General features: G+C 55.5%; 3 protein-coding genes across 6 annotated transcripts in view; all 3 read right to left on the bottom strand.

Annotated features, from left to right (window-relative positions):
* Positions 1-409: 409 nt before the first annotated feature.
* On the bottom strand, positions 410-1,826 carry TAF10 (TATA-box binding protein associated factor 10). Its single transcript, XM_081326284.1, is given in 6 exon segments — positions 410-548; positions 625-739; positions 820-884; positions 952-1,161; positions 1,164-1,236; positions 1,238-1,826. Coding segments are annotated over 6 exon segments (756 nt in total). The 5' UTR covers positions 1,441-1,826; the 3' UTR covers positions 410-458.
* Positions 1,827-2,255: 429 nt separating this feature from the next.
* On the bottom strand, positions 2,256-8,355 carry TPP1 (tripeptidyl peptidase 1). Of its 4 annotated transcripts, XM_081326899.1 has the most exons (12): positions 8,088-8,355; positions 7,782-7,921; positions 7,309-7,459; positions 7,104-7,225; positions 6,809-7,005; positions 6,432-6,630; positions 5,991-6,179; positions 4,935-5,007; positions 4,524-4,644; positions 4,194-4,352; positions 3,948-4,085; positions 2,256-3,754 (listed from the first exon to the last, which is right to left on the bottom strand). In XM_081326899.1, the coding sequence occupies exons 1-12, from the start codon at positions 8,330-8,332 to the stop codon at positions 3,617-3,619; spliced, it is 1,872 nt and encodes a 623-aa protein (XP_081183025.1). In that variant the 5' UTR covers positions 8,333-8,355; the 3' UTR covers positions 2,256-3,616. The 4 variants fall into 4 exon arrangements, 3 of the variants coding, with proteins under 3 accessions (XP_081183025.1, XP_081183026.1, XP_081183027.1); XM_081326900.1 differs by lacking the exon at positions 5,991-6,179; XR_014026325.1 differs by lacking the exon at positions 2,256-3,754 and having other exon boundaries at positions 4,006-4,085; positions 4,524-5,007; positions 6,049-6,179.
* Positions 8,356-17,538: 9,183 nt separating this feature from the next.
* Positions 17,539-26,613, bottom strand: part of DCHS1 (dachsous cadherin-related 1) — a 31,001-nt gene continuing 21,926 nt past the window's right edge. Inside the window, exons 16-21 of the mRNA XM_081328036.1 lie at positions 23,829-24,040; positions 23,563-23,717; positions 22,240-22,370; positions 21,767-22,053; positions 21,068-21,206; positions 17,539-20,852 (exon numbers count right to left, since the gene is read on the bottom strand). Of these exons, the coding sequence (XP_081184162.1) occupies positions 18,301-20,852; positions 21,068-21,206; positions 21,767-22,053; positions 22,240-22,370; positions 23,563-23,717; positions 23,829-24,040 (3,476 nt within the window). The 3' untranslated portion in view covers positions 17,539-18,300. The remainder of the gene's footprint in view (positions 20,853-21,067; positions 21,207-21,766; positions 22,054-22,239; positions 22,371-23,562; positions 23,718-23,828; positions 24,041-26,613) is intronic.

Raw genomic sequence — 26,613 nt, 5'->3', positions numbered from 1 at the left:
CACCTTTTCCCCTTGCCAACAGGCAGCTGGGCAGAGTGCCCCCCCGCCAGAACAAAAGGCTGCAGGGGAGGGGGGTGACTTTGCCTGCCGGCTGCCTCCAACAACTGGGGAAGAGAGGTAGGATACGCCACTCATCCAAGAGGGCAGCCCCTGTTGCTGACCCCTGGGGTGGGTGCTCCGTAATCATGAAGGCTGTAGGGCACTGGGGATGCTGGCGTTAAGGCCCGCCCTCGGGAGAGGACTGATGCTGAGGGAGGCACCAGCAAGGCTTGACCCCGTTCAGTGGACATTCGCCTCCATTCAGTGGAGATCCTCTGCCCACCAGCCGTGCCGGCCAGGAATACCGCAGCAGCAGAGCACCCGATGACAGGACGGCAGGGAGTCCTGCCAGAAACCGAAGCAAATGGGGGCGGGTGGCAAAGATAAACTTTTAATAGAATGGGGTGGGAGAAGGACCTTCAGGTGAAATAATGGGGCTTCTTCACGTTGATGCCATACTCTGCCAGCGCAGGGGCCAGGTCCTCCATGGTCAGCGTGTGCTTCTTGTCCTGGGAAAAGAGGCGGCAGCAGTTGAGGGGTCAGTGCCTGCTCCCCAAAGCGCCCCACCCACACACACCCACCCACCTTGCTCTTGTTGCGGGAACTGCAGGACGCCGTGCCCTTCATCTTGCAGTGCTGCAGGGCGTCGTTGGCCACGTCCGAGATGAACTTCTGGGCCGCCAGCGAGACCAGCCGGATGCTAAGGGAAGGGAAGGGAAGGAGGCTTGGCTCGGCTCGGCCGGACTCGCCCAGGGGCCCTGGGATCCCCGCCACACTTACATGCGCGGGTCCGACGCCTCGAAGCCGGCGCGGTTCAGGTAGTAGCCGGTCACGGCGTCCGGGATCTGCAAGCGCGGGGCAAAGTCAGGCGGGAACGGGCCGCCACCCACAGCCGCCACCCCCGGTACCCACCGTGGGCGTGTAGTCCTCCAGCTGCAGCAGGAAGTCCACGAGCGGCGCGCCGGACGAAGCCGAGCCGAGCGGTGGGGCGGCGGCGGCGGCGGCGGGCTTGGCCTCCCCATTGGCGGCGCCCGCGGGCGGCGCGAAGACTCCGTTGGGCACGGGCGGCGGCGGGCCCTCGACGGGCTGCGCCAGGGAGGCGGCGGCGAGGCCTGCGGGGGGAGGGAGGCGTGAGAGCGGCCGGGCGGCGCGGGGCCCCGTCTCCCCCGTCCCCCCCGTCCCCCCCGCGGCCCGTCACTCACCAGCCGGCCCGCCGGCCACCCCCGCCGCGCCCGGGCTGCCCTTGGCGCCCGCGTCCCCGGCGGAAGCGGCGAGGGGCGGCGGGGGCGGCGGCGGGAGGGCCGCGGGCGCCGCGGGGCTGGGGTCGGGCTCCGCGACGCCCCCTCCCGTGCCGGACCCGCCGCCGCCTCCGCTGCTAGTTCCCGCCCCGCTGGCGCTCATGGATGCGGCGAGCTCCGGCGGCGGCGGCGGCGGCGAGGCGGCTTCTGCGCAGGCGCGCCGACGCTCGGAAGCGGGGCGGGGCGGACGCGGCTCCTGCCCTCCGCTCGCGGGGCGGGGCTTGCGGGGCGGGGCTCCTTTATGCTCCGGTCCGCGCGTGGCTTCCCTCTGTCGGGCCCGGAAGAGCTCGGAGACGGCCCGGCTGATGCCGACACCGACGCCGGCCGAACCGGGCCTGCAGCCACTGGAGGGAGAGCCCCGAAGGACCCCGAATAACAGCCGCCGCTGCCGCTTCGAGCCGCTTCTGGCAGGTCGGGGCAAAACCTCCCGTGCCCGGATCCGGCGAGCCCCGCCCGCTTTCCTTGCTGGCACCTGATTGGGCAGAATCTGGCCAAGCAAAAGCTTTCTAAGCTGCCCGGGCGAATCTCGGTGGGCCCCCGGCTGCGTCCCCCATGAACCCACCCTCCCCGGGGCTGCGCCGTCTCTCGATCCGGGCCTCCCGGTTGGGAAAACGCCCGCCCTAATTCCCTCCCCCCCCGGGGCTGCTGCTGCTCCTCCCCCCCCCCGTCTGCCGTAGGGTAAGTGACGTCTTGACTTCAGCGCAGCTTTTCACCGTGCAGCCCATAATATTAATTTTTTTTTATTTTAATTCCATTTATATCCCGCCCTTCTCCGAAGACTCAGGGCGGCTTACAAGCTTAGCAGTAGTAAAACATGGCACGATAGGCGTGGCCGGCTTAAAAATAAGTTTTCAAAACACCCAATGAATTCTCATCAAATTGGGAAAATATTTTTAGTGCCCAAAGGATCAGTCCGGGTTCTTTTATTTTTCAGTATTTTATTAATTATCTTAATGGAGAAAATACTTTTCAAATCTGTACATAATACAAAATTGGGCGGGACAAGGAATACCCACCCCCCTTTACCTTTGGGACCTGAGGCCGCCGTGTCCACCGGCCACCAAAAGGGCAAATGCAACTCGAGGCCCAACCGACACAAGCAGTTTCTACAATATGCAGCTTCTTTAGATTTTGAGAAATAACCACTTTGGTTTTTCCTCCTTTATGTGATCTGCTCAGCTCTGGGCAACGCATGGTAGGATTCAGAGAACTTGGAGCAGGTCAGAGGGGAGAGACGGCCCGGGGCCTGGAAACCAAGACAGATGACAAAGAAAGTGGGCACTAGGGGGCCTTGGCGCTCTCTAGCTTGGTGGTTTCCTTGTGGGCATTTCACGATCAAACTAGGTAATCAGTGCTGGAAGGAAGCGAGGGGCCTCTTATACACGACGGTGGCTCGCCCTGTCCTGTCCGTGCTGGCAGGAGTGGTCCTGGCCTGTGGACAATGGGAAGCTCCTAGCCTGAAGAGAGTCAGCAGGAGAGAAAGACCCCGGTCGCCTCCTTCTGGGGCACTTCGGAGTTCCAGGACGCCCTTTATTCCAGTGTGTAGAAGACAAAACCGTGGATTTAAGTTTCAGGGAGGCAGGTGACCGGACAGCGGACCTTGCTTTGGGAGAGGTGGGGGTGATGCGGTCAAGCCATGTCCGATAAGGCTTGTATGAATTCCTGCCGTGAGTAGGGCTTGGACTTGACAGCTTCAACAGCACCACCTGACCTGGGATTTGGGACAATTTCTTCATGGTGGACCAGGACAGCCTCTTGCCCCAAATATAGCTGTGTGATCTGAAGCGTCCCTACCCAGCCCCAAGGTTTCTAGGGGGGCCAGGGACTGTGCAGTGCCCAGAGACTAATGGGAAGCTGGTGGTTGGGGCATTTGTGCTCAAAAGAGGGTGGGGGTCTGTCGCAAGCCTCCCAACGTATCACGTACTGGCAACATCACATTTCACACCTAAAATAGGATTCTGCATTCAAAGCACTTTGAAAACCTTTGCATAGCACTAACACACCCACACCCCACTTCCTTTGCCCCCATGAGCCCCAAAGACCACGTTGTATGGCTGGCAGTGACCGGTCTCCAGCCACTGATCACTTGGATTAGTCCTCGACAAGACCACCTCCACCACACTTCCCACTTGGAAAAGAGGAACCCCTCAGGGCAGGAGGATAACCACCACCACCCATGTGCCACTGTAGCCTCCAAGTCACCAACCACGCCCCCCCCCCCACATACCATCCATTCCCTCCCCCCCCATCCTGATTGCAGAGCAGGCCACCACGTCATGCTAGCCCAGGAGGCCACGCAGCAGCTGAGGAAAGTTGGGGGTTCCCCAGCCTGTGACGGGGTCCCAAGCAGGGGCGGCACAGAAGCCCTGGCCTTGCACAGCAGCATCCAGGCAGGACAGATGGCATCCATGGGTCACCTGGGGGGAGGCAAAGGAAGGGGGGCTTTTATCACCAGCCCAATATTCAGGATCCCACTCAGCCAAGCCCGCTTCTCTCTTTCTAGTTGCCATGCCTGACAGCAAGATCATGGGCTGCCCGCCAGGGATCGGGCTCCAAGCTGCACCCCAGGCCGAGAACTGCACACACCCCACCCACCCCGCAGGCACTCACGTCGTAGAGGGCGGTGCTGTTTCCTCCTTCTTGGAGCCGGTACAGGGCTGGGTTGAGGAAGCCCAAGGCAGGCAGCCCTCGCTGGAAGCGCCAGTCGTTAATCAGGGCAATGATGCCCCCCACCACGGGAGTGGAGGCCTGGGGGAGGAAGCAGGAAGGTCACCAGCGGCCAGCGGGCTCCCCCAGCCCAGCAGACAGACAGCCGAGGCCCTGGGAGAAGGCCGGCAGCGAGGGCTGCATACGCACAGAGGTGCCCGAGACCCAGGGCATGGGGATGTGGTTGGTCACCACCCAGTAGTTGTCCGAGAGGGCCGCCAAATCCGGATAAGCTCTGCCTGTGCTGTTGTAATAGCTGGCGGGGGGCAGCTGAGGCGACGTGCTCAGGAAACGCTTCACGGCCGTTACCTGTGGGCAGAAAAAGGGGGCAGCCTGTCTGCAACTCCAACAGGCTGCCTCCTGCCCCACAAGGACCTGTGGGCCGCTTGCCAGCCACAGCTGTTGTGCTTTGCAACCAAAGGCCTCTCACTGCCACTGCTGGGGGGTTGGGGGATGGGATGGCTCTGCCTCTTGACTCACCTGGTAGTCGGGCATGGGGAAGACGTTGCTGAACCCTCCTCCGCTGATGTAGTCTGCCACCTCAGCACCTACCAGGAAGGGCTGCCGGAAGGCCGTGCCCCCAACGGTCGTCACGTAAGGGCTGTAAAGCAGGTGCAGCTTTGTGGCCCGGCCCTCCAGCCACCCATCCGACCCGAGGCAGGGACAGGAGCCCACCCAATGGGAGTGGCCGCCTGCACCACGGGCGCTTGTGGGCCTGGGGCAAGGGCAGGCAAGAGGCAGGCCGATCAAATTCTGCTGCTCTTCGCTGCCACCTCCAACCCCCAGCGGCAGCCCCTCCCTCGCCTGCTGCCCAGCCCGTCGCTTCGGAGGAAAGGGGCTGGATGCACAAAGGGTCCAAAGAGCCCCCAGCCGCAGGGCCCTTCTGTTCACCTGGAGGCTGGGAAGCTGGGCCGGAAGACGTGTTTCCCCCCCGAGACGGCACGGCAGCCGGCCCCAGAGTCACCTGCAGGAGGGGATCAAAGGAACCCTGGTCACTTTCCTCCTCCATTTCCAGCCACTTAATTTTTTTTATTTATTTGTTAATTTGCCGCCTATCTCGCCCTGGTGTAAGGTGGATTACAACAATAAAAAGGAAAAAATGAAGAGTGTAAACAGAAATAAAATAGCACAATAAAGAATGAAAAATAACACAATGAGGCTACGTAGATTTTATATACACACCCGCACATACATTTACATACCTTCACCCATATATACATATACATATAAATATAAATATATGGGTGAAGGCATATAAATATCATGTGTATATGTGTGCTATGTGTGTGCATGGGTAGATATATGCTTTCTTTTGAGAACAGGCAACCGAATTTCATTTTTAATATGTGCTCACAGGATGCTCACAGTAAAAAATGACAATAAAAGTTATCTTCTCTCTCTAGCTATGATAACCAAAAAGATGGGCGGGGGGAGAGCAGGGTGCAAGGGGGGGGAGGTGGAGTCTGCCATCAATCCAGCAGCCCCCTCCAGCGTGGAACCGGCCCATCTGGACCCCAGGCTTCTCAGCAGGGCCAGGCCTTCAGTCTCTCTCTCTCTCTCTCTCTCTCTCTCTCTCTCTCTCTCTCTCTCTCTCTCTCTCTCTCTCTCTCTCTCTCTCCCTCCCTCCCTCCCTCCCTCCCTCCCTCCCTCCCTCCCTCCCTCCCTCCCTCCCTCCCTCCCTCCCAAAAGATGGGAGACTGGGTGAAAGTTGTCCAGGCAGACGGGATTGAATGATGGTTTTTTAAGGAGGACAAACCAGGATCGAGGAAGCGGGGGAGAAGAGGCCCTGCCGGGAGCCCTCCTTATGTCCCAACCAGGGCTTGCCACCCGCTGCTCGCCTTGGCATGGCTGCCCTGGCCTCCTGCTTGCTGCCCTGAAGTGGCGTCTGGGCACGGGGTTGGCGGGCCTTTGTCCCCAGCCTGGGGGTGGGGGGAGGCCTGCACGCACCTGAGGCAAACAGGACGGTGATGCCGCGGGCAGCTGCCTTCATGAACTCTGTGTTTACCCGCTTCATGTAGGCCTGGGAGAGGCTGTCCTCATCATCCCCGTAGCTGACCGAGTGGACCCACGGCAGCTCACTGGTGTTGCTGAGCAGGAGCAGCCACTGCAGGAAGGGTTCCTGGCTCTCGTGGCGACCTGGCAGGGCCACAGAGGAGGAGCGGGAGCCGCCTTCATCCAGGCAGCCCTCCCCAGCTCCACAAAGCCCCTTCCCCACAGCCTCTGGCCTCTCCTGGGGCAGCCAGACCAGATCCCCACTGCTCCTTCCCTAACTGCCCCCCCAGCAGCAGTGGCCGAGGCCAGGAGACACGGCCACCCTCGGCTGGCACCTGCCAACTGGTGTTCCCAGCTGGGCCGCAGAGCTGCACTGGGCTGAGAAGACGTGAGTACCTGCATTGCTGAAGACCCAGGTGGAGATGTTGGCTCCTGTGCTCATGAGATACTCCACGTCCAAACTGGCCTCCAGGCCAGCTAAGCCAGAGCCCTGGTGGCCAATGACGTGGTCAACCTGGGAGCGGTGGGGGAACGTCCTGCCAAACAGCTGCATGAATTCAGCCAGGTCGGCCTGGCGGAAGTACTGCTCCAAGAACTGGCAAAGAAGAAGCCGTGGGGCTCAGCGGCTGTCCTCCAGCAGAGCCCAGAGATGAGCCCGCCAGGCAGGGATGCGGCCTGGCCAGAGCAGCAGCAGCCTAGAGCTCAGCCTGGCCTGAGATGGGCCTGCCAGCCCCCTGCCCTCCAAAGGCCAAGCAGAAAGGTCAGGCCCCTACCTGGGCACAGGCCTGGCTGTTGTGCGAGAAGTTGCCCGCATCCACCCGGGTCAGGTTGTATCGCTGGCGGAGCACTGCCGGGGTCACGCCCAGGTGGAAACTGGACCGCCCGTCCTGTCCTCCCACTGGTGACTTCTCCACGGCCCAGGCCCGGCTCACCACCTTCCGTTCGGCTGGGAAACGGTGCAGCCCCCCCACTTAGAAGGGGCAAGACAGAAAAGGGAGGTTACTGTTGCCTACAGATGAGGCCCACCCAACAAAACTCAGCCGCCTGAGCCCCCCCCCGGCCCCCTACCAAAATCCACATGGTCTGCTAGCTCCCGATCAAGCAGGTAAGGCAGAGGGGACCTTATGACCGTGCGAGCGTCTTTCGCGTAACGGTGGAACTGCGCTCCCGGGAACAGGCGCTCAGCGGTGCTGCGGAGGGAAATCCAGAGCTCAGTCCCTCCAATCTTCTTGCAGGCTGGCCAGCCAGCCTCCCCAGACCTGGCCCAACTCACCTGGCTGGCATCGAGCACTGCAGGAAGTCCAGAGTGCTGACTCTCTGGCAGTCGCGGACCCCGTGAGTCGCCAGGCACTTGTCCACGCTGCCCAGCGTCAGAGGAGAGGGGGAGACCAAGGCGCTCACCTCTGCCAGCGAGAGGAAGTGCCCTGCGCAAGGGGTGGAGAGAAGAGGCAGGTGGTCTTCAGGGGGCGGTTCTGTCCTACATCCCCACAGGACGTGGGGGGGAGGCTGGTTGTGCAGCACTCCTCTGTCCCTCAGCCTCCCCTCCAGGGCTCTCCTTGGGACACAGACGGGGGTCTCCTACGGCCTCCCCAGGAGGAGACGGCTGCTGGGGGGTCGAGGCTCCTCAACCAGACACCCGCTTCTAGGGTCCCGGGCTATCCGGCTGGAAGTCGGATCTGGGCCCCCAAAAACAGCTCCCGCAGGCAGGCGGGAGTACTCAGTCGGAGCCGCAGCGGGCGCCTCTACCGTAGTCGGGCGAGTCGGGCGAGGAGACGCGGCGCACCAGCTCGCTCAGCCGCTCCACGTTCCGTTGCCGAAGCGCAAAAGTCAGGCTTATGCGCTCGGAGGGGGCCACGCGGCCCAGGGAGGACCACCCGTCGGGGATCCTGGGAGGAGACGGAGGTGGTCACGGGCCGGGAGTCCCGGCAGTTCTGCAGGGGCGGGCCGGAATCCAGCCCCGGTGTGACCGGACCGGACTGATGCTCCGGCCCGGCCAAGCCTCCTGCCAAGCCCGCAGCCCCTCCCGGCTTCACCCTCGAGCTTCTCGCTCACCGGAAGGGCTGGTCCGGCTCCGGAGCCGGGGCGGCGGCGGCGGCGCTGGAGCGGAGGAAGGCAGGCGAGAGCAGCAACAGCAGCAGCGGGGGCGCCGGCAAGCGGGGGCGCCTGGACGGGGCGGGACGGGGCGGCGGAGGGGGATCCAGACAGGCGAGGACGACCGGCCGCCCCCTCCGGCCGCCCCCCTCCGACCGACCGCCGCCCACCGCGCTCGCTGCGCCCCGGGGCTCCGATCGCGCCATCCTCACCGAAACTGCCCCGAGTCAGGCGCCTGCTGTCACGTGACTGGGGGCGGAGATGCGGCCCTTTGCGCGTGCTCAGAGGCCGCGCTAAGGTTCCGGCTCCTCCCGGCGGCGGGTGCCGAGGCTGCCGGTGCGGCGGCGGGTCTTTCGCGAGCTGCCGGGGAGGCTCCCTCTCTTCTCTGGAGCCGTCGCTCGGACGGGACTCGCTGCTTGGAGGAGCCCGTCTCCTTCTGCAGTTGCGGTTTCCCCCCGTCGGACAGCGGCGACGACGGCGTCCCCCCTCCCCGTCCCGCCTTCCTTGCCGCAGACGCTGCTGGCCTGCGGGGGGCGAGGGGGGATCGATTCATTCTAGGGAAGAGCCCGCCCGAAGCTCCGCTGCAGCACTCGGGGAGCCGCGGGGGCCGGAGGAGGTGGACAGAGTCGTCTTGGGAGGGTCGGTGCCTCCCCCGGCGGCGCCTGCGCGGGGTCGGGGTGGTGGGGCGGCCTGGCCCGCCGGAGGACTGGGGTGGGCCCCGTCCGGGGTCCATCTGTGCTCGAGAGTAGCTGAACCGCCGGTCTTCAAGCGGACTCCGCACACCTTCCCTTGGTCTTCTCCATCCGCAGCCCAGCTACAAAATACAGAATACCAGCGCTGGAAGGGACCTTGGAGGTCATCTAGTCCAGGGCTTTTCAACCTTTTCTCCCATTGTGCCACTTAATTTAGGATATGGCAGTTCCCAGGGTCATGTGATTTACATTCTGATGCTTGGCAACTGATTCACATTTACGATGGCTGCAGTGTCTCAAGGTCATGTGACACCCTTTTGCAACCTTTTGACAAGCAAAGTCAATGGGGAAGCCAGATTCACTTAACATTTTATCAAACTCAATTTCACTGAGGCCCGCATTAGCATTGTGGTTATGGGGGGGGTTCCTTTTTCCCTCCCACCCTGCCTCCCTCCTTCTCATTCCCATCGCCTGCCTTCCTTGATCCTGGCACTTTTGCTGAGCCCTGACAGCTGATCCGCTCTTTTGCAGGGCTGTCAGTGCTCAGCGGAAGCACCAGGATCAGTGCTGGGCTCCAGCTGATTGGCGCTTCTTCAGGGCTCAGCGGAAGCGCCAGGATCAGTGGTGGATTCCAGCACCCATAGCCCTGCAGAAGCGCATGCCGATCTTGGGGCTCCTGCCCAACTACCTCACTCGCCCTTCCCCCGAAAACAGGCTGCTTGCTAACTCGCCCTTCCCCTGAAAACATGCCATGATAAAATGGGCTCAGAATTTTCAAGAAGTTATCACAATGGATACTTGGGAAAAGATCTGGGTGAGAAATGTAAAATTTACACAGGCCCAAAATTTAAGAGAGAACTTTTATAAAATGTTTTATAGGTGGCATTTAGATCCTAAAAAATTAGCAAGGATGTATCTGAACTGTCAGCCCAAATGTTGGAGGTGTGGCTGTGAGGATGCAACGTATTTTCATATATGGTGGACTTGTAAAAGGGTTAAAGCATTTTGGATTAAAATTTGGTGGAATATGCAAAAAATATTCAAGAAAAGGATAAAGTTTTGTTCGCAATTGTTTTTATTGGGCATTATCACAGATACTACCGTTGTGGACACTAAGCTGATGTTGAATTTAATTACGGCAGTGAGACTTTTAGTAGCGCAATATTGGAAGAAGGAAGAACTGCCGACTATAGAAGAATGGACTTTAAAAGTCTCCAATTTGGCGGAAATGGCAAAGATTTCAGCGTATTTGAAAGACCAATCGCAACAAAGGTATATTGTGGAGTGGAGAAGATGGATTGATTATTTCCAGAATAAATATGGGACTAAAAAGTTTCACTTAGCATTTGAATAAATAGTGGATTTATATGATGTATAACTAGCTTGTAGTTATTTTATTAAGAGTTAAAGTGCGATAGAATTTAATATTTTATTGTTGTTTGCATATTTTAGATTATGCTTGTTTGTATTTTTATACCCTGTATTTAGCTCTGGGAAGTAGGGGAGGGGAGGGAGGGGAGAGTTGGGGAGGTTTGGGGAGAGGGGAGGGGGAGGGGAGGGGTTTTGTATTTAAAAATGTACTGTAAAACTTTTCAATAAGAAAAACATGCCGAGCGTGTTAGTGAGCGGCCTATTTAGCGCTGTTTAGAAAGCAGGTGTTGTCTGGGGAAGTCCAGCTGATCGGCGCTTCCTCTGAGCCCAGAAGAAGAGCCGATCAGCTGGAGCCCAGCACCGATCCTGGCGCTTCTGCTGAGCCCTGACAGCCCTGCAGAAGTGCGGATCAGCTGTCAGGGCTTAGCAGAAATGCCAGGATCAGCGAAGGGAGGAAGGGAGAAGGAAGGAAGGAGATGGGAAGGAGAAGGAGAGGGGCAGGGTGGGAGGGGAAAAGGAAGGAACCCCCCCATAACCACAATGAAGTTGAGTTTGATACCCCCCTGGGTGATTGGCCAGTCCTTAGCCCAGCCCACATCACAGGATTGTTGTTGTAGGAGAAAAAGGAGGGTGGTGGTGGATACATTTGCTGTCTTGGGTCATTTGTAAAAATAATAAAGGCATAATGCAAAAACAAATATGGCAGGCTAAGGAGCCATTTGCGCTCTGTGAATGTGTGTGTGAGAGAGAAATGCAGCCAGATATCGACAGGGAGCTGATGTAGTTCCCATCTTCAAAAAAGGGGGGAAAAGGATCCAGGAAATTACAGACCTATCAGCCTGACCTCCCATCTCCTAGCCTGGAGCAAGGCTGCTCGTCCGTAAATGTCCTTAATAATAATTTGCATTTTTATAATTATTAAGGACATTTACAGATGGGCAGCCTTGCTCCAAGCTAGGAGATGGGAGACCCTTGCTAAACGGGAGACCGTCAACTACCGGAAGCTGGCTTTTCTGCGTGATTGCATTCGCAATGATTTGCCACCTAAATCCCTATGCACAAGGAGACGCGGCACAGCTAGGATATTTATGGTTAGTTAGGACAGGCAGCCCTGTTACGCGATCAATGGGCAGGGCGCTGAGTCAACAAGGTTTATAAACAAACTCCCCACCCCCTAGCATTTACCCTCATGACGCTGGCAGTGGACCAGCGAAAGCTAGGTTGTTTTAGGTTTGTAAATAGATGTTTTTACTGTTTTAACTATTTTAACAATAAACAGCTGTTTTATATTCTTTCCAGAGTTCGAGAACTTCATACTGCCACACATATACATATACGTATATGTGTATGTATGTGTATATGTATATATATATATATAAAACCGCTGAACTATATTTTTCAAAGATCCTGGAGCACTGGGGAACTACCAGAGGATTGGAAAAGAGCTGGTGTAGTTTCCATCTTCAAAAAAGGAAAAGAAATGGATCCAGGAAATTACAGACCTGTCAGCCTGACCTCAATACCTGGGAAGATTCTGGAAAAGATAATGAAGCAATGAATCAGCGAGCACTTAGAGGCAAACAAAGTCATTACTAAAAGCCAACGTGGGTTTGTCAAAAACAGATCATGCCAGACAAATCTTATTGCATTCTTTGACCAAGTGACAAAATCAGTGGATCAGAGGAATGCTGTGGATATAATTTACTTGGACTTCAGTAAGGCATTTGATAAAAGTGTCTACTTGATAAGATAGAAAAATGTGGGTTAGACAGAATCACCACCAGATGGATTCGTAGCTGGCTGACCGGCCGTACTCAGCGTGTGGTCCTCAATGGAACCGCATCTACATGGAGGGACGAATGTAGTGGGGTGCCCCATGGCTCTGTCCTGGGCCCAGTGCTCTTCAACATTTTTCATCAACGATTTGGATGAAGGGATAAATGGGGAACTCATCAAATTTGCAGACGACATCAAGCTGGCAGGAATAGCCAACACTCCAGAAGACAAGCTTAAGATACAGGAGGATCTGGATAGACTTGAACACTGGGCACTATCTAACAAAATGAAATTCAATGGTGAAAAAAGTAAGGTTCTACACATGCAAGAAAAACCAAATGTACAGCTATAGTATAGGGGGTACCTTGCTCAATAGTAGTAACTGTGAGAGGGATCTCGGAGTCCTAGTGGACAATCACTTGAATATGAGCCAGCAGCTGCCAGAAAAGCCAACACAGTGCTAGGCTGCATTAACAGAGGAATAGAATCAAGATCAAGTGAAGTACAAATACCACTTTACAATGCCTTGGTAAGGCCACACCTGGAATACTGCATCCAGTTTTGGTCACCATGATGTAAAAAAGATGTTGAGACTCTAGAAAGAGAGAAGAAGAAGCAACAAAGATGATTAGGGGACTGGAGACTAAAACATATAAGGAACGGCTGCTGGAATTGGGTATGTTTAGTTTAATGAAGAGAAGATCGAGGGGGGACATGATAGCAGTGTTCCAATATCTCAGGGGCTGCCACAAAGAGGAGGAACTCAAGCTATTCTCCAAAGAGGACAAGAAGCAACGGATGGAAACTAATCAAGGAGAGAAGCAACCCAGAACTAAGGAGAAACTTCCTGACAGTTAGAACAATTAACCAGTGGAACAGCCTGCCTCCAGAAGCTGTGGGTGCTCCAACACTGGAGGCTTTGAAGAAGAGACTGGACGGCCATTTGCCCAAAATGGTATAGGGTTTCCTGCCTGAGCAGGGGGTTGACTAGATGACCTCCAAAGTCCCTTCCAACATTATTATTATTATTATTATTATTATTATTATTATTATTATTATTATTATTATTATTATTATTATTATTATTATTATTATATTACAAGTCTTTTGAATACCTTGCTGGTTAAATCTTCTTTCCTGTTTCAGCCTAACCCCACATGCGCTTTAGGGTTTGAGGGGAAAACAGAAAACCTTTCCCACCTCTGCATTAGGATGAAGTGAAAAAGCCCACCCGGGCTCCCCACTTCTAGCCAACCAACCTTCAGAATACCCAAGGATGTTGGTGTTTCTTACAGCAACCATAAATCCAGTCTCCCTGTCTTCTGATGCTGGGTTTCTCACAATATTTAATTCAGATGCAGAAGGGGCTGCCTGCAATCCTGGCACGCTCTCCTTCCCACAATTTGGGACTCCCTTCCTGGTCTTGCCCTATCCTTCCACGACCAGATGAGGCTGCTGGACACACTGGGCTTTTAGCAGCTGGCCATCATGACCCATCCGGTCAAAGGGATTTGCAGCCCTCTTGCCTTTAACTCTACGCCTTGCTTGTCAGCACTCATCACTTTTGGGAAATTCAAGAGTGCTGGGTTCATCTGATCTCAGAAGAAATGTGATTTCACAGAAAGAGGGACAGTGGCTGAGAAGGACCTCCAAGCGACAGTCCCAGGCACCTTGCGCTCACCCCACTGCCATGGGGGTGGGGGGAGGGAAGAGCTGGAAAGCGCTATTATTGCTTTATGTTGATCCCTGGAGGAACTGATTCTTAGCACACAGGGAGAAATAAAAGATGACAATTCCCACATCTTGTGCCATGGAATGCTTTAAAGATGCCAGTTAGCATCTTCAGTTTCTTTATTTTATTCACTTTGCATGGTTACCCATCTTGACAAGTAACTTTGTGGCAAACTATCATAAAATAAATTAAAAACAAATTTGCATCATACTGCAAAAATTAAAAATGTGCACATCAGCTGAGGACAATGTTACAATCCATGGTTGCTAGGGTAACACAAACAGGAGACGGGATCTATAGATTGTGCACGGTCTGAGTCCATGTCATCCCATCCAAAACCAAAGGTGGAAGATCCTTGGTTGAAACTCCCAAAGTCACTCGGCCTTGCTTGGGTGGAACTGGCCTGCTGTGCCTCATCCAGGCCCTCCCAGCCAGCAGAGGGAGGCCTGCAGCATCATCTGAGCCCCTGGGCGGAAGATGGAAAGCTGGGTATCCCCCACATACTTGGTGATACTTTACCCCAAACCAGCAGAGCAGCTTAACCAGTGTCTCATGTGGATCTTATTATCAGGAGAGGAGAAGGGACAGAGCCCTGTGGCACCCACAGCAGAGGAGCTGAAGGCTGGACCTTTCTCCAGAGGAAGGAAAGCCAGCACAACCCAGGGATCCCCACCCCCAACCCCCAAAGCCAGTCCAGAAAAATGCCGTGGTTGACGGTCCTGAAAGCCACTTACAGGGCAAGAGCAAAGATGCAAGTACTACCCCTTCTAGTTACCAGCAGAGATCATTCGAGGGTGCCATCAACACTCTCTGGGTCCCCTACCTTGGTCTGAGTCCTGGCAGAAAGAGATCCTATGTCAGAATCCATTTATATCACATTTCATAATTGTATAGGTAGAACAACGTGCTATTTCTGGGGATTCTGCCATCTCTCCGAGGGGGGGGGGAAGGATGGTTACTAAAGCGATTTTCAAACAACAGGGGATGTTCTAACGGGGGAAGGGAGGGGGACAGACAGGTCTGGATTGTATCTTCATTTACAACTGAAAAGGAAAGCAATAACCATAAAACCAAGGAGAGTTCCCTTTCCCATGGAAGGACCTGACACCTAGCAACTGACGACAGCCTGACCAAATGGATGAGGGGAGGGGCTGGAATGGGAATGGTTTATATAGGATTGAAATGTAACTTTTCTCAGATTCCGTCTTGTATTCCCACAATCGATTCCATCCTAGTAAACATTTTCCTTTTGGACTAACTTGCATCCAAGAGTTCTTATTTCCTAAGATGTGGATTGAGGTGGGTCCTGACATCCTACAAGATCTCGTCTTGTAGGCTGGATAACAACTGTCCAGATGGGCGGGATCAAGTGAGAAACGGGCCACCTCCTTAATAGCTGATGGGACCACCCCTCCCTCAAGGAAGAATTAGCCAATTACACATTCTCTCCCCCACACACACACTTCCTGGGCAGCTTTGGCCTGCTAGGAGGGGCATGGATCTAACACAGAAGTGGCCAAACTTAACAGCTCCCTCCCTTCCAGAAAACCTTGGAAAGCCTGAGTGATTTTATCCATCAGATGTTCAGCATATTCCTCACAGAGACCCATACAGGACCTCTGGTTTACTCCTTTCAAAGGGTGTCTATGTCACCCAAAACAGGGCCACCAAGCAACTCTCTGCAAACAAAGTAAAGGTGGAGAAATATTCATCATTCTTGCTGCCATGAGGTGAATTGGAACAGTGGCTCCAGCCCCATTGCGCTCCGAAGCCAAATAGTGACCCATGCAGCTCTCGCAACAGGGGTGTTGCAGGACTATGTTGATTGGCACCCCTAACTGTTCAAGCTACAGGTTTCGGGTGGACTTCAAAGGCAGCCCAGAGAGGGCATAGTGCAATTCTCCAGAAAAAGTGGTGGTCAGTTGGGTTGGCTCTAGACCAGGGGTCAGCAACCTGAAACAGTGAAAGAGCCACTCGGAACCGATTCCCTCACAAAAGGAAAAACTCGGAGCTGCAAAAAAATGTGTGCACATGCACGTACATGCGCACATGCGCAGAACAGGGTTTGACTGAAGAGTGGAGCCAAGGCGAGATATGCACCTACCCTGCATATTTGAATTGATTGGTTGAACTTTTTTAGTCCCACTTTTTTTTTTTGGACTGCACATGGCAGAGGACCGGGAGCCACAGGAGACGGCTGAAAGAGCCGCAAGCGGCTCCAGAGCCGCGAGTTGCAGACCTGTGCTCTAGACTTTTTGGCACCCTGACCAGTCACATTCTGGCACCTCCTATGAACTTCCATTTTTATTAGGAATTTCAAAAAGTCACTCGTTTCAATTTCTCTTCCAAGATGTTGAGCTTTACAGTTGAATTTTCAGCCATGGACATTTTTTCCCTTTCTCAGCCCAGAGTTGCTTTGCGGAGTGAGATAAAGGTAAAGGTTCCCCTGCACGTGCGTGCTAGTCATTTCCGACTCTAGGGGCCGGTGCTCATCTCCGTTTCAAAGCCGAAGAGCCAGCGCTTGTCCGAGGACGTCTCCGTGGTCATGTGGCCGGCATGACTAGACACCAAAGGCGCACGGAGCGCTGTTACCTTCCCACCAGAGTGGTCCCTATTTTTTTACTTGCATTTTTATGTGCTTTCGAACTGCTAGGTTGGCAGAAGCTGGGACGAGTAACAGGCGCTCACTCTGCTACGCGGCACTCGGGATTCGACCCGCTAAACTGCCGACCTTCTGGTTGACAAGCTCAGCATCCTAACCCACTGAGCCACCGCGTCCCTTGCGGAGTGAGATAGCGGCATATAAATTAAATAAATAATATTTTACCCTATTTACATGGTATATGCAGTTGTAATAGCAGCAGCACCCATTGTTGCTATATAGCAAAATTTCTGCAAAATTATATTAAATCTCAAGTGAGCACACTAACTCCCAGAGTGTGCCGTTACTGCTTTTTTATTGTATTTTTCAGCCTTTTCAATTTTGGAACTCAGTAAAATTTGACTCCCACAGATGGGGTCCCACTTGGTAGTCAGGACATCCTGATTCAGATCTCTCTGGCAAGACCCAGAACTCCTCAGGTCACCTCTTGGTCAGCTGTCATTGCTACACTGATTCTTTACCTTCACTAGATGATTGTGTGGAAAATTGCTGAGGCATTTGTTGAACAAATTAGTTTCTTTTTAACTTGATCTGGGCCGAAATTGATTATGAGACATTAAATTTTGGTCACCTCTTAGCATAGCTGGCACCAGATTTTGCTTTCTTCATTTTATGTTCTGTGGCTTTCCAGGCTCAGCCCGATGTCTTCTTCCTTTTCAATGAACCGTTCCAGATGGATCCTCCCACCCCGAAAGAAGCTGCTTTTTAGCTCCGGTGGCTGCACCCGAGGACACGGGAGCCCGCTCGGGCTGCCTCCCCGGGCGCTTCTCTGCTCTGACCAAAGCAGACGCGAGAGGGGTCTGGTTACACGGCGTGGTTTATTAAGGCATTAATTATGTCAAGAACTTGGCACTTGGGTTCTGGTCCATCAGCAGGAGGGCCAGGATGGGCAGCGCCCGCCACTCGGGCTATCCAGCCACACGCAAAAGGATACACAGAGAAAACAGGACAATAAATAAGAGGGGCCCCCCTTCCCCCGCTGCAGCGGCAAGCGGAAAAGAGCTTGGCAAAGTTCGGGTTGTGCCCGCGTGACGGGAGCGAAGGAGCAGGAAAAGGGACCTTTGGGTCGAAAGGACCTTTCCCCGCCCACAGCCCCCCTCCCCATCAGCCCTTCTGGGGTTCACCCCTCCCGGGTCCCCTGCAGGAAGAGCCCAGAGCTCAGTGCGCAGCGCCCTCTGGCGGCAGCAGCGAGTGGGGACCACAACCGGAAGGCCTCGGCTCCCCTCCCCTCCTCCCCTCCCCCTGGCTCTGCCACCCTGGAGGCCCTCAGGCGGCCGGCAGGAGCCCAGAGCAGAGGCCAGTTTCCTAGGGACGTCTTTGGGATGAGACATCCCAGAGGGAGCTTGGTCCGCCTCTGAAGCGGTTACTTCTGCCTTCCCAGGCACCCTGCGCTCCCTCCCACTGCTATGGGGGAAGAGCTGGAGGGCGTTATTATTGCTCTATGTCAATCAGTACCATTGATACTACCCCCCCCACCCCGTTTAGGAAAGAGGCTAGAGAGGCAGGGCATCTGTTGCCCTCCACAGCACCATACAAACTTCCTGAATTGCAGAGGGGGCGCTTTGGGGTCAGGGCAGCTGTGAGAGGGCCAGATGTCTTGCCGTCTCTTCTGCCTGCAAGGGGGCAGGCCCAAAGTCCCAGGGAAGCAGGGTTGGCATGACTGGCTTGCCCTTGGTCCCGACTGGACATCCAGCAGAGCCTCCCAGCCCGTGTGCCACAAGGGGAGTGTGCCATCTAGTCTATGTGTGCTCTTGCAAGCAGGCCCCGCTGACAGGCACGTCCTGAACAAAGTCTTGGATCTGCAGCTTCCCTCCCTAAAGGCCAGGGAGCAGCCGGACTCCACGCGGGGCAGGACCGGGCGAGGCAAGGCCAGCGTCCCCTGAAGTGGCCACTGCTCAGGCCCGTGCCTGGCTACCACCAAGGGCAACTCCTGGGCTGGCCCTAAATGCGGAGCTCTGCCTCTTCGGGGGCCTCCAAGGAGTGCTCAATGCTTATGGTGGAGGAGGCAGTGGGCCCCTGGGAGACCCCAAAAGGGGACACCATGGGAGATCGGGCAGCTAGAGGGGAAAGGGAGGGAGAGAAGCTGGGAGACATGGCTGCAGAGGAGAGGGAGCCCTCGTGGCTGATGGGAGACCGTCGGAGGGAGGACAGGTGGGGGAAAGCCCGGCCTACTGCTGGCTTGGGGGGCACTGACTTGGCCCCGGGGTGAGCCACAGAAGTGATGAGGGGAGGGGGGTCGATGCGGGGCTTGGGCTTGGCAGGAAAGGGCTTGCGCAGGGAGCTCTCGTCCTTGAGGCGGGCGATCTCCGTGAACACGCTGGCTAGCGGCTGGAACTGAGGACACCAGTTCAGGAGATAGTCCCAGTTATAGCTGCCACGCAGCTCCTCGTCGCTCGCCACAATGGCAGTCAGGGAGCCGTCCACGCAGGGCTTCCCGTCTTCTGGAAAAGAGTAGTCCTTGGTGGAGGGGACGCTGAGGCCGCAATCAGTGCCCAGGTAGGCTCCACTGCTGCCACCGTCGTCCCGGTAGAGTTGCGGGGGCTGCCCAGGTAGCAGCAGACTTGGCCCTTTCCTGTTCTTGAACCAGTGGGTGGCATCAAGTGTGGTCGGCTCACAGGAGATGTCAGAAAGGCGATCAGCATCTGTCTGGATGCCAGAATCAGGCCCGCGTGCTACGAGATGCTCCTGCAGAGAAGAGGTGACGCTGGACATGCGGGGGCATTCGTTGATCATACGGATCTCGTCATCCTCGGCAGCTTCAGCTGAGCCTCGCCCACTTGAGTGCGATGGGTCCAGTGATCCCCCTCTTGTGGTGTAGCCCCCCCCAGAATCTGTACCATAGCCAGGCAGTGCCTCATGGTACAGACAGTCCCCCCCAGGTAGGGCTGGGTCTGCATGGCCCAATTTCTGCAGGGAGCCACTCTGCATGTGTGCCAAATCAGCCTCCTTATGGCCACGGCCCTGCTGTGACCGGAGGAGAGCGAGCACAATAGCCACGGCGGCAAGCACCACCACCACACTGAGCGAGGCAGCCACTGCTATCACCAGCAGCAAGTTGAGGTCGGGCACCAGGCCAAAGGCCGTGTGCGTCACATCAATGGTGACCTGAGTGGAGGCTGAACGAGAGGCATGTAGGGGGCTGTGGGCTTGTACCTCCAGGACCATCTGCCGTGGTTCTGACCTGGTGGGGCCCCCTGAAGGCACCTGGCTGTCCATCTGCAGATACAGGATCCCGCTCGTTTCATTGATCTCAAAGAACGGGGATGGCTTGGTCAGAGCATAGAGGACAACCCCATCTGGGCCCTCATCCTCGTCTGTGGCAGTCACGTGCCCTATACTTTGGCCCCGACGTGCCCCCTCTGGAACATCAAAGTGGAAGTTTGAGCTGAGGAAGACAGGGTCATACTCATCTTCCCCAGTGACCAAGACACGCACCGTGACTGTTGCAGAGCCATTGCCAGGGTCTGTGGCCTGCACAAGCAGCTGGAAAGACTTGCTGCGCTCGTAGTCAAAGGGCAGGCGTGAATGTAGCTCCCCAGAGCTGCTGTTGATGTCAAAGACACCCCAGTCCTCTGCCTGCAGAAGTGTGTAATGCAGCTCCCCAAAGATCCCAACATCAGGGTCCACTGCACGGATGGTGGTAACCAGGCTTCCTGGAGGTAGGTTTTCCCTCAGGCTGGTGCTCAGCATGTCTATCGGAAAGTAGGGAAGGTTGTCGTTCACGTCCTTCACCTCCACAGCCACAGATGCCAGGGCAAAATGCCCACTGGCTCCGTCTGAGGCCTGAATCACCAGGCTGTGCTGGGCCCATTTTTCACAGTCCAGAGCTTTGACCAAGCGAAGTGCCCCTGAGGATGGATGCAGTTGGAAGAGCCCACTGGGGTCACCGGAGCTGATGCTGTAGTGCACTTGACCATGCAGGCCCAAGTCGGGGTCGTGGGCTGCCACCCGCAGCAGCTCTGTGCCAGGCATGGTGCTCTCACTCACTGTCATGTGATAAACAGAGCGCCCAAAGACAGGTGGGTTGTCATTGACGTCCAGCACAGTGAGAACCACAGGCACTATGGCACTGTGCTGTGGCACTCCTCGGTCAGCCACTGCCACAGTGAGGTTGTAGAGGGCCACACCCTCGAAATCAAGGGGTTCAATCAGGATCAAGGCACTGGCCTCGCCCACGTGGCCCTCTAGCTGGAAAGCATGACCACTGTTCCCACTCACAATAGTGTAATCCAGGGCGGCGTTGTCCCGAGTCACATCAGCATCTGTGGCTTCCAGGGTCAGCAGGATCGTTCCTGGGCGCAGGTCCTCTGTCACAGAGGCATTGTACTGAGGTTTCAAGAATTGAGGCCTGTGGTCATTCACATCCAGGACCTGGATCTGCACAGAGGCCCAGGCTGAGAGGCTGGGGAGACCCTTATCACAAGCTTCCACAACTAAATCCAGCGTGGGACGTTCCAGCTCCAGCATCAGACGCTGGGTGGTGAACAAGGTACCTGTGAGGCAGCAGAAGGAACAGTTGGAATTTGGAAAGGAGGAAGGCCTTGGTGGAAGGGCTGGAGTCAACGCCTGATAAGGAGGCATGCAGCCCCTTGCACCCTATCTAGGGACAGCCTAGTAGAACAAGAGGGAAGCTAGGGTTGTCCTCCCTGGTAAAAAAAACCCCAGTTCCTTACTCCCAAACCAGCATGGGGTCTCCCTGAGCACGTACCATTGCTTGCATGGATGGCCACAAGATCGCTTGCCGTGAGCAGTTGATAGGTGACTTCCCCGTTGGTGCCTGAGTCCAGGTCCGTGGCACTGAGAGTCAGGATGGGAGTGCCAGCAGGGGTTTGTTCTGGGATGAGCACCTGCAGCGTTAGGGTTAGAGCAAAATGTGGCTACTTCCTGGCATTTGCTGGCCATCAGGCATGACTCCTGGAATAGCTGGGGAACCCCTTCCTCACCCAGGGCTCTCTACAGCTCTCCTTGTAAAGTGGGGGCAGAAAGACAAGGGCCACTTTGAGCAGGGCACGATGCTCCCTCTACTCCCAAGACCAAGCTGGCCCCTATACAACGCCCTCCTCCCAATTTCTCCTATTAACCCCATTTGTCCACCATTTGTTCTACTATCTGGACTACTTTGCTTTTAAGGCTTCACTTCCGTTAGTGGAGCAAGAAGCTTTAGACAGCACAGGAAAACTTTCCTCCACCCCAAGCAGAGAAGACCTATTTCCATTCCTGTTCTCACCTTGGGAAGAAAGAGGAACACCTGCCATTCTTTTCCTCTCTTCTAGGCACTCCCTTCTTTGGTGGGGGGAGGAGGGTCACTCCAGATAGGGTCTCTCTTGAAGGGACAGTGGGCTACTACCTCTCCAGGGCCACCCTGGACAAGGGAAGCCTGAACCTAGAGGGGTGGGAAGGCAGGTACCTGGTAGAGCGCCTGGGCAAAGGTGGGCGCATTGTCGTTCACGTCCTCCACCAGCACTGTGAGGTTGGCCTCCGTCTCATGCTGGGAGTCAGAAGCACGCACTGTGAGGGTGTAGTGGTTACGCTGCTCATAGTCCAGGGGCTCTGTTAACACAATGTGGCCCCCGTAGGGTAGGATGCTAAAGGTCCCGGTGTTGCTGCTGTCCAGGTAGAGTGCGTAGACAAGCTGTGGTCCACAGTCCACATCATTCCCAGTCACCATGGTGATCTCGGTGCCTAGCAAGGTATCTGCAGGAGCAATGCGGGAACTCAATCGAAGGACTTAGACTCTCTGAGGGGACTCAATAAGCCACCTCTGGGAAGTGTGGCCCCAAAGGGAGGCCCAGGTTTGCAGTGAGCCTCCAGTTGAACAGGACACCTTCAATCACCACGCAGGGACCCTTGAGCAGGCCCTCTTCCCTTCCAACCACTTACTCTCTGCTACCCGCACCTCCCAGGGTGCAGGGATGGTGGGACTATTGTCATTGAGATCCATCACCACCACCGTCAGTGTGGCTGAGCCCACAAGGGGAGGGTGTCCTCTGTCTGTTGCAGTCAGCACCAGCCTGTGGGGAACAGGGCTTTGTCAGAGGTTTTGTGGGATGGCAGGCCCAGTTCAGATCTGCCCTAGAAAACAATTCCAGGGAAGGGCTTGTGTGGCGCCACCCCCTTCATTGTTCTTTCAGCTAGGTGTCCACTATTGTGTTCACCCACAGCATTTATCAAGTTGGGTATCAACTCAATTTCTCTGGGATCTGGGCCACCCAGACCTGCTACTTGGGAGCAGACTGACTCTCTGCCATGCCCTCCAGCCCTGACTGGCACCCCGCGATCTTTGTGTCAGCAGAGTTCTTCCAAGGTTTCGTGGTCCCTTCCCCAGTGGGTTGCAGGCAGCATAGGTTGCGAGAAACATGTACTTTGTTAGTGTGTGCCAAGCAATCTGAACGTGACAATGACTTTTGCAATGGAGTACCTTTTACATCTCCACCTCCTTTTTCTAGAAAGGTGTGAGGGGGCTGAACCTCAGCAGTGCCTAGTTGGCTGGACCTATGCTTGCAGCACAGCTTGTTTGAGCGGAGGGAGCAGAGAGTGACTCACCATGTACCCTCCCTGACCCCAATACGTTCAAGGTTCAAGGTGTTAGTAATGACCTACAAAGCCCTACATGGCATGGGTCCGGAATACCTTGGGGAGCACCTGCAGCCGGCGTCAACTTCCCTCCGCCCAGTACGCTCCCACAGAGAGGGCCTCCTCAGGGTGCCACCGGTCAAAGAATGCTGACTGGTGGCCCCCAGGGGGAGGGCGTTCTCTGTGGGTGCACCGGATTTATGGAACCATCTTCCGGTCGAGCTCCGGATGGCGCCCGATCTCCGCTCCTTCCGGCGCGATCTTAAAACCCATCTCTTTAAACAAGCTGGCCTGGCCTGATGGGACGGGGTGGGATTTTTATAAATGGACTTCAATTTTAATCTGTATTAATTTATTATGGGCATTGTTTAATTACTTTTTAATAATTTTTAATTTTTGTACCTAGTTTTTATGTATTGCCCTGTTCACCGCCCTGAGTCCTTCGGGAGAAGGGCGGTATATAAATTAAATTAATAAATAAATAAATAAATAAAATACTGACTAAGTTAATGATTGCACAAGATTCAGCTGTCCACTATGTCAAGCCTTACCCGCCAGCTCCCAGGCAGCCAACCCCACTGGTGGTCTGCAGAATTGCTAGGACTGGCTGGGAACAAGAGATTGACTCACCGGGTCTGGGCCCAGATCTCCCTGTCCAGGATGGCTGCTGTGGTGATGGCTCCCGTCTGGGCATTGATTCGGTAGAGTCCGTCCATTGGCTGTGTCTGGTTGATCCTGTAGATCACCTGGCCATTGGGTCCCTGATCCAAATCATTGGCCACAACCTGCAGCCAGAGAAGCATAAGCACTGACACACCTGAAAGGATTCTCCCCTCCTCCTCCTCCTCTTCCTCCTCCTCCTCCTCCTCCTCCAGCACCTGCTTTCACCAAAGTACCTGAATGACCGGCAAGTCGTAGCCCTGCGCCTCCCCAACGAAGGCCACATAGTTCTGCAGCTGGAAGCGGGGATGGTTGTCATTCATGTCCTGCAGGTTGATGGTGACGGCCATGAAGCCAAAGGAGGCAGGGGACTCCGCTTGCAGCACCAGGCGCAGGCGGGGCTGCAGCTCAAAGTCCAGCCCTTCAGCGTTGGAGACAGAAATCGCTCCTGGAGGGAGGCAAGGTGAGGCTGCTCTGTCTGAAGCTCCCAATGGGTGACTGTGCAGCACTGACCATGCACACCCAACCCTTCCAGAAGCCGAGTGGGATTGGCAGCCATCGGGGCAACAGGGCGACTGCCCCGTGGCTGCAGCGCAAGTGTGGTCAGGGAAAGGGCTTCCTGGGGGGGGGCGTTGTTGAAGCATGGGCCCTACCTGTTCCTGAGCCTGGAGCTCACTAGGATCCCTCTGCCTCTGGACAGGCAGAGCAGCTCAGAGCCAAAGGCTTAAGATGCACGTGTGGGCGCAGGAGGGAGGGAGGGAGGGAGGGAAAGGGGCATCTGCACATTTAATAGCACGATCCAAGTGGGTTCATGACCCTCAAAGCTGCCTCAGGCTTCAGGCCTTCTCTGCCATCTTCCTCTCTCTTTGGCCGTCTCTCCTCTTGTTCTTAGGCTCATTTGCACCCACGTGTGCACATGAAAAAACTTCCCTCTGTCACCCCCATCCCAGGGGGTGGTTCTGGAAGCAGCACGGTAGGGAGGTGGCCCCAAGGCTGCTGAGTTTAGAAAAACTACAGATGACCAGCAATAATCATCTAGGTTCATCTAACTAGGAAACTCAACTCTCTCTTGCATCAAAAGAGCAAGAAACACCAAATAAAATAGTTACGTACGAGTTGTGTAACTGGAGTGCTTCCTGCCGTCCACAATTGACTTAGTGCAGGGTCCTGGGTGGAATTCCAGGCCAGAGTGGGACACCGGTGGGTCCCTGTCTGTGCATGGTCTCAAAGGCCCCCTCCCCACCAGGTCTCTCTCTCTAGCGACTTGGGGAGGCAGGTCTGCTGGTTGGGGGGGGGGGGAAACAGAGGCAGCAAATAAACTTGCCTCAAGACTGCATGACACAATTTCAAGGCAGCCACAAAGTGGCTTTTCTAGCAACTGCCAATTCTGTGGCTTGCACAGTCTAAGAGGAACTTCAGTTCCCATTGACTTAGTGGGCTAAGCATTCCCACAACTGAGCCCATTTTCTGATTTCATAGTCAGCCACATACTAATACATGGTCACCGGCACAAAGGAGTCTGCACGCGTGCGCACACTCACACACACACACACACAAAAGGCACAGAAGAGAACTGCCATGTTCGGCAAATGCAGCCTTGGCTCTTGGATCACATTAAGCCCCTTCTGACATAGTTCCAGCAGAGAAGAAATGGGAAAGAGAGACCCTCCATAACTCTGGGGGAAAAGAAGGGCTGGATGGGGCTGCTCTCGTCCTCCAGCTGGTCAGCCAAGCAGAAGATCTTCTAGTCTGAAGATCACAAGGAAGCCATGAGTTTATTCAGCCACCTCCCTCTCCGTGCTGCATCCCGAGTGTTTACACCAAGAGGCAGCTGGGTGGGCAACACGTCTCAAACTGAGGCTGGGGGCTCAGGCTGCCTGGCAAAGCAGCCTTGGGCAAGAATCCCAGACTACCCAGAACCAGGGCACATGCTCGCTTGGGGCAAACCCGGCCTTTGATGAGGCCTCTGCCGGACTCAGCAAAGTGCTGTCCAGAGGGACAGCTGGCACCGGATCAAGAGCTTTTCAGCTCCTGGGATCCCAGGGTGGGAAGGAAGCCTGTTTCTGGATTCCAAGGGCTTCCTCCATTTGGCCACGGCGATGCTGTCTGCTCCTCCTTACCCCCATCCCCACCATGCCAAGAAAGCTGGCGCCGACCGCTTTCCACTCTGATCGTTGGAGAACCGTGGGGAAAAAGGACCATGGTTTTGCAGTTCTGCTTCTCGTATGAGCTAGCTAGAAGAGGAGACCAGGAAGAAGAAGACCTAGAAGCCGGGCCCCACTGGATGAGACCCCTGGCCCATCTCAACCAGCAGCCTGTTCTCCAATGACCCTCTGACTGCCCAAGGAAGCCCACTGGTCTCCCGGCAGGGGCCCCTCAGAGGCCTCCTCTTGGGCATTCAGGCAGGCAGTTTCTGATCATCATTTCCATGAATCGATCCAACAGTTTTTTGAAGCCCACCAAGCTGCTTTGAGTACCACATCTGGTACTAATTCCAAAGTGAACTGAGCACTGTGCAAAACCGTATGTCCTTTTCTCTGCCCCGATTCTGCCAGATTCAAATTTCAGTGGGTGATGGCAGAGCTGGCATTTGACTATTGTGCTCTGAGCCAAACATGGCACGGCAGTGCAGCCCTCCTTACACAAAGGATGCACAGGGCAGAGAGCAGGGCCTGGCCAGGAGCTCGCCTGAGTCCCTGCAAGCCAGCCGAGAGGGAGCTTTTTGGTAGGATGGCAGCACAGGAGGAAGAGACGCCACCTTCCCGAGCCTCCTTGCTCGGCCAGGGGTAATGTCAGCTGCTCCTGCCCCCCTCTCCCGAGGGGTGGCTTGTCTGCACTGGGGCAAGCAGGACGGGCCCAAAGGCTGGCCGTGAGAGGCTTCCTTTCTCATTACGGCACCTCCAGGGATATATCAGTGGGGGAGCCAGATTTGCTTAATGACCACATAATTCACAATTGGTCCCAACTGTGGTCGTAAGTCGAGGACTACTTATATGCATGCTGAATTCACATAGAGTTGAA

The sequence above is a fragment of the Vipera berus genome, assembly GCF_964194415.1.
Source record: "Vipera berus genome assembly, chromosome: 4".
In the NCBI taxonomy this organism is placed as follows: domain Eukaryota; kingdom Metazoa; phylum Chordata; class Lepidosauria; order Squamata; family Viperidae; genus Vipera; species Vipera berus.
This window is presented reverse-complemented; position numbering and strand designations above follow the sequence as displayed.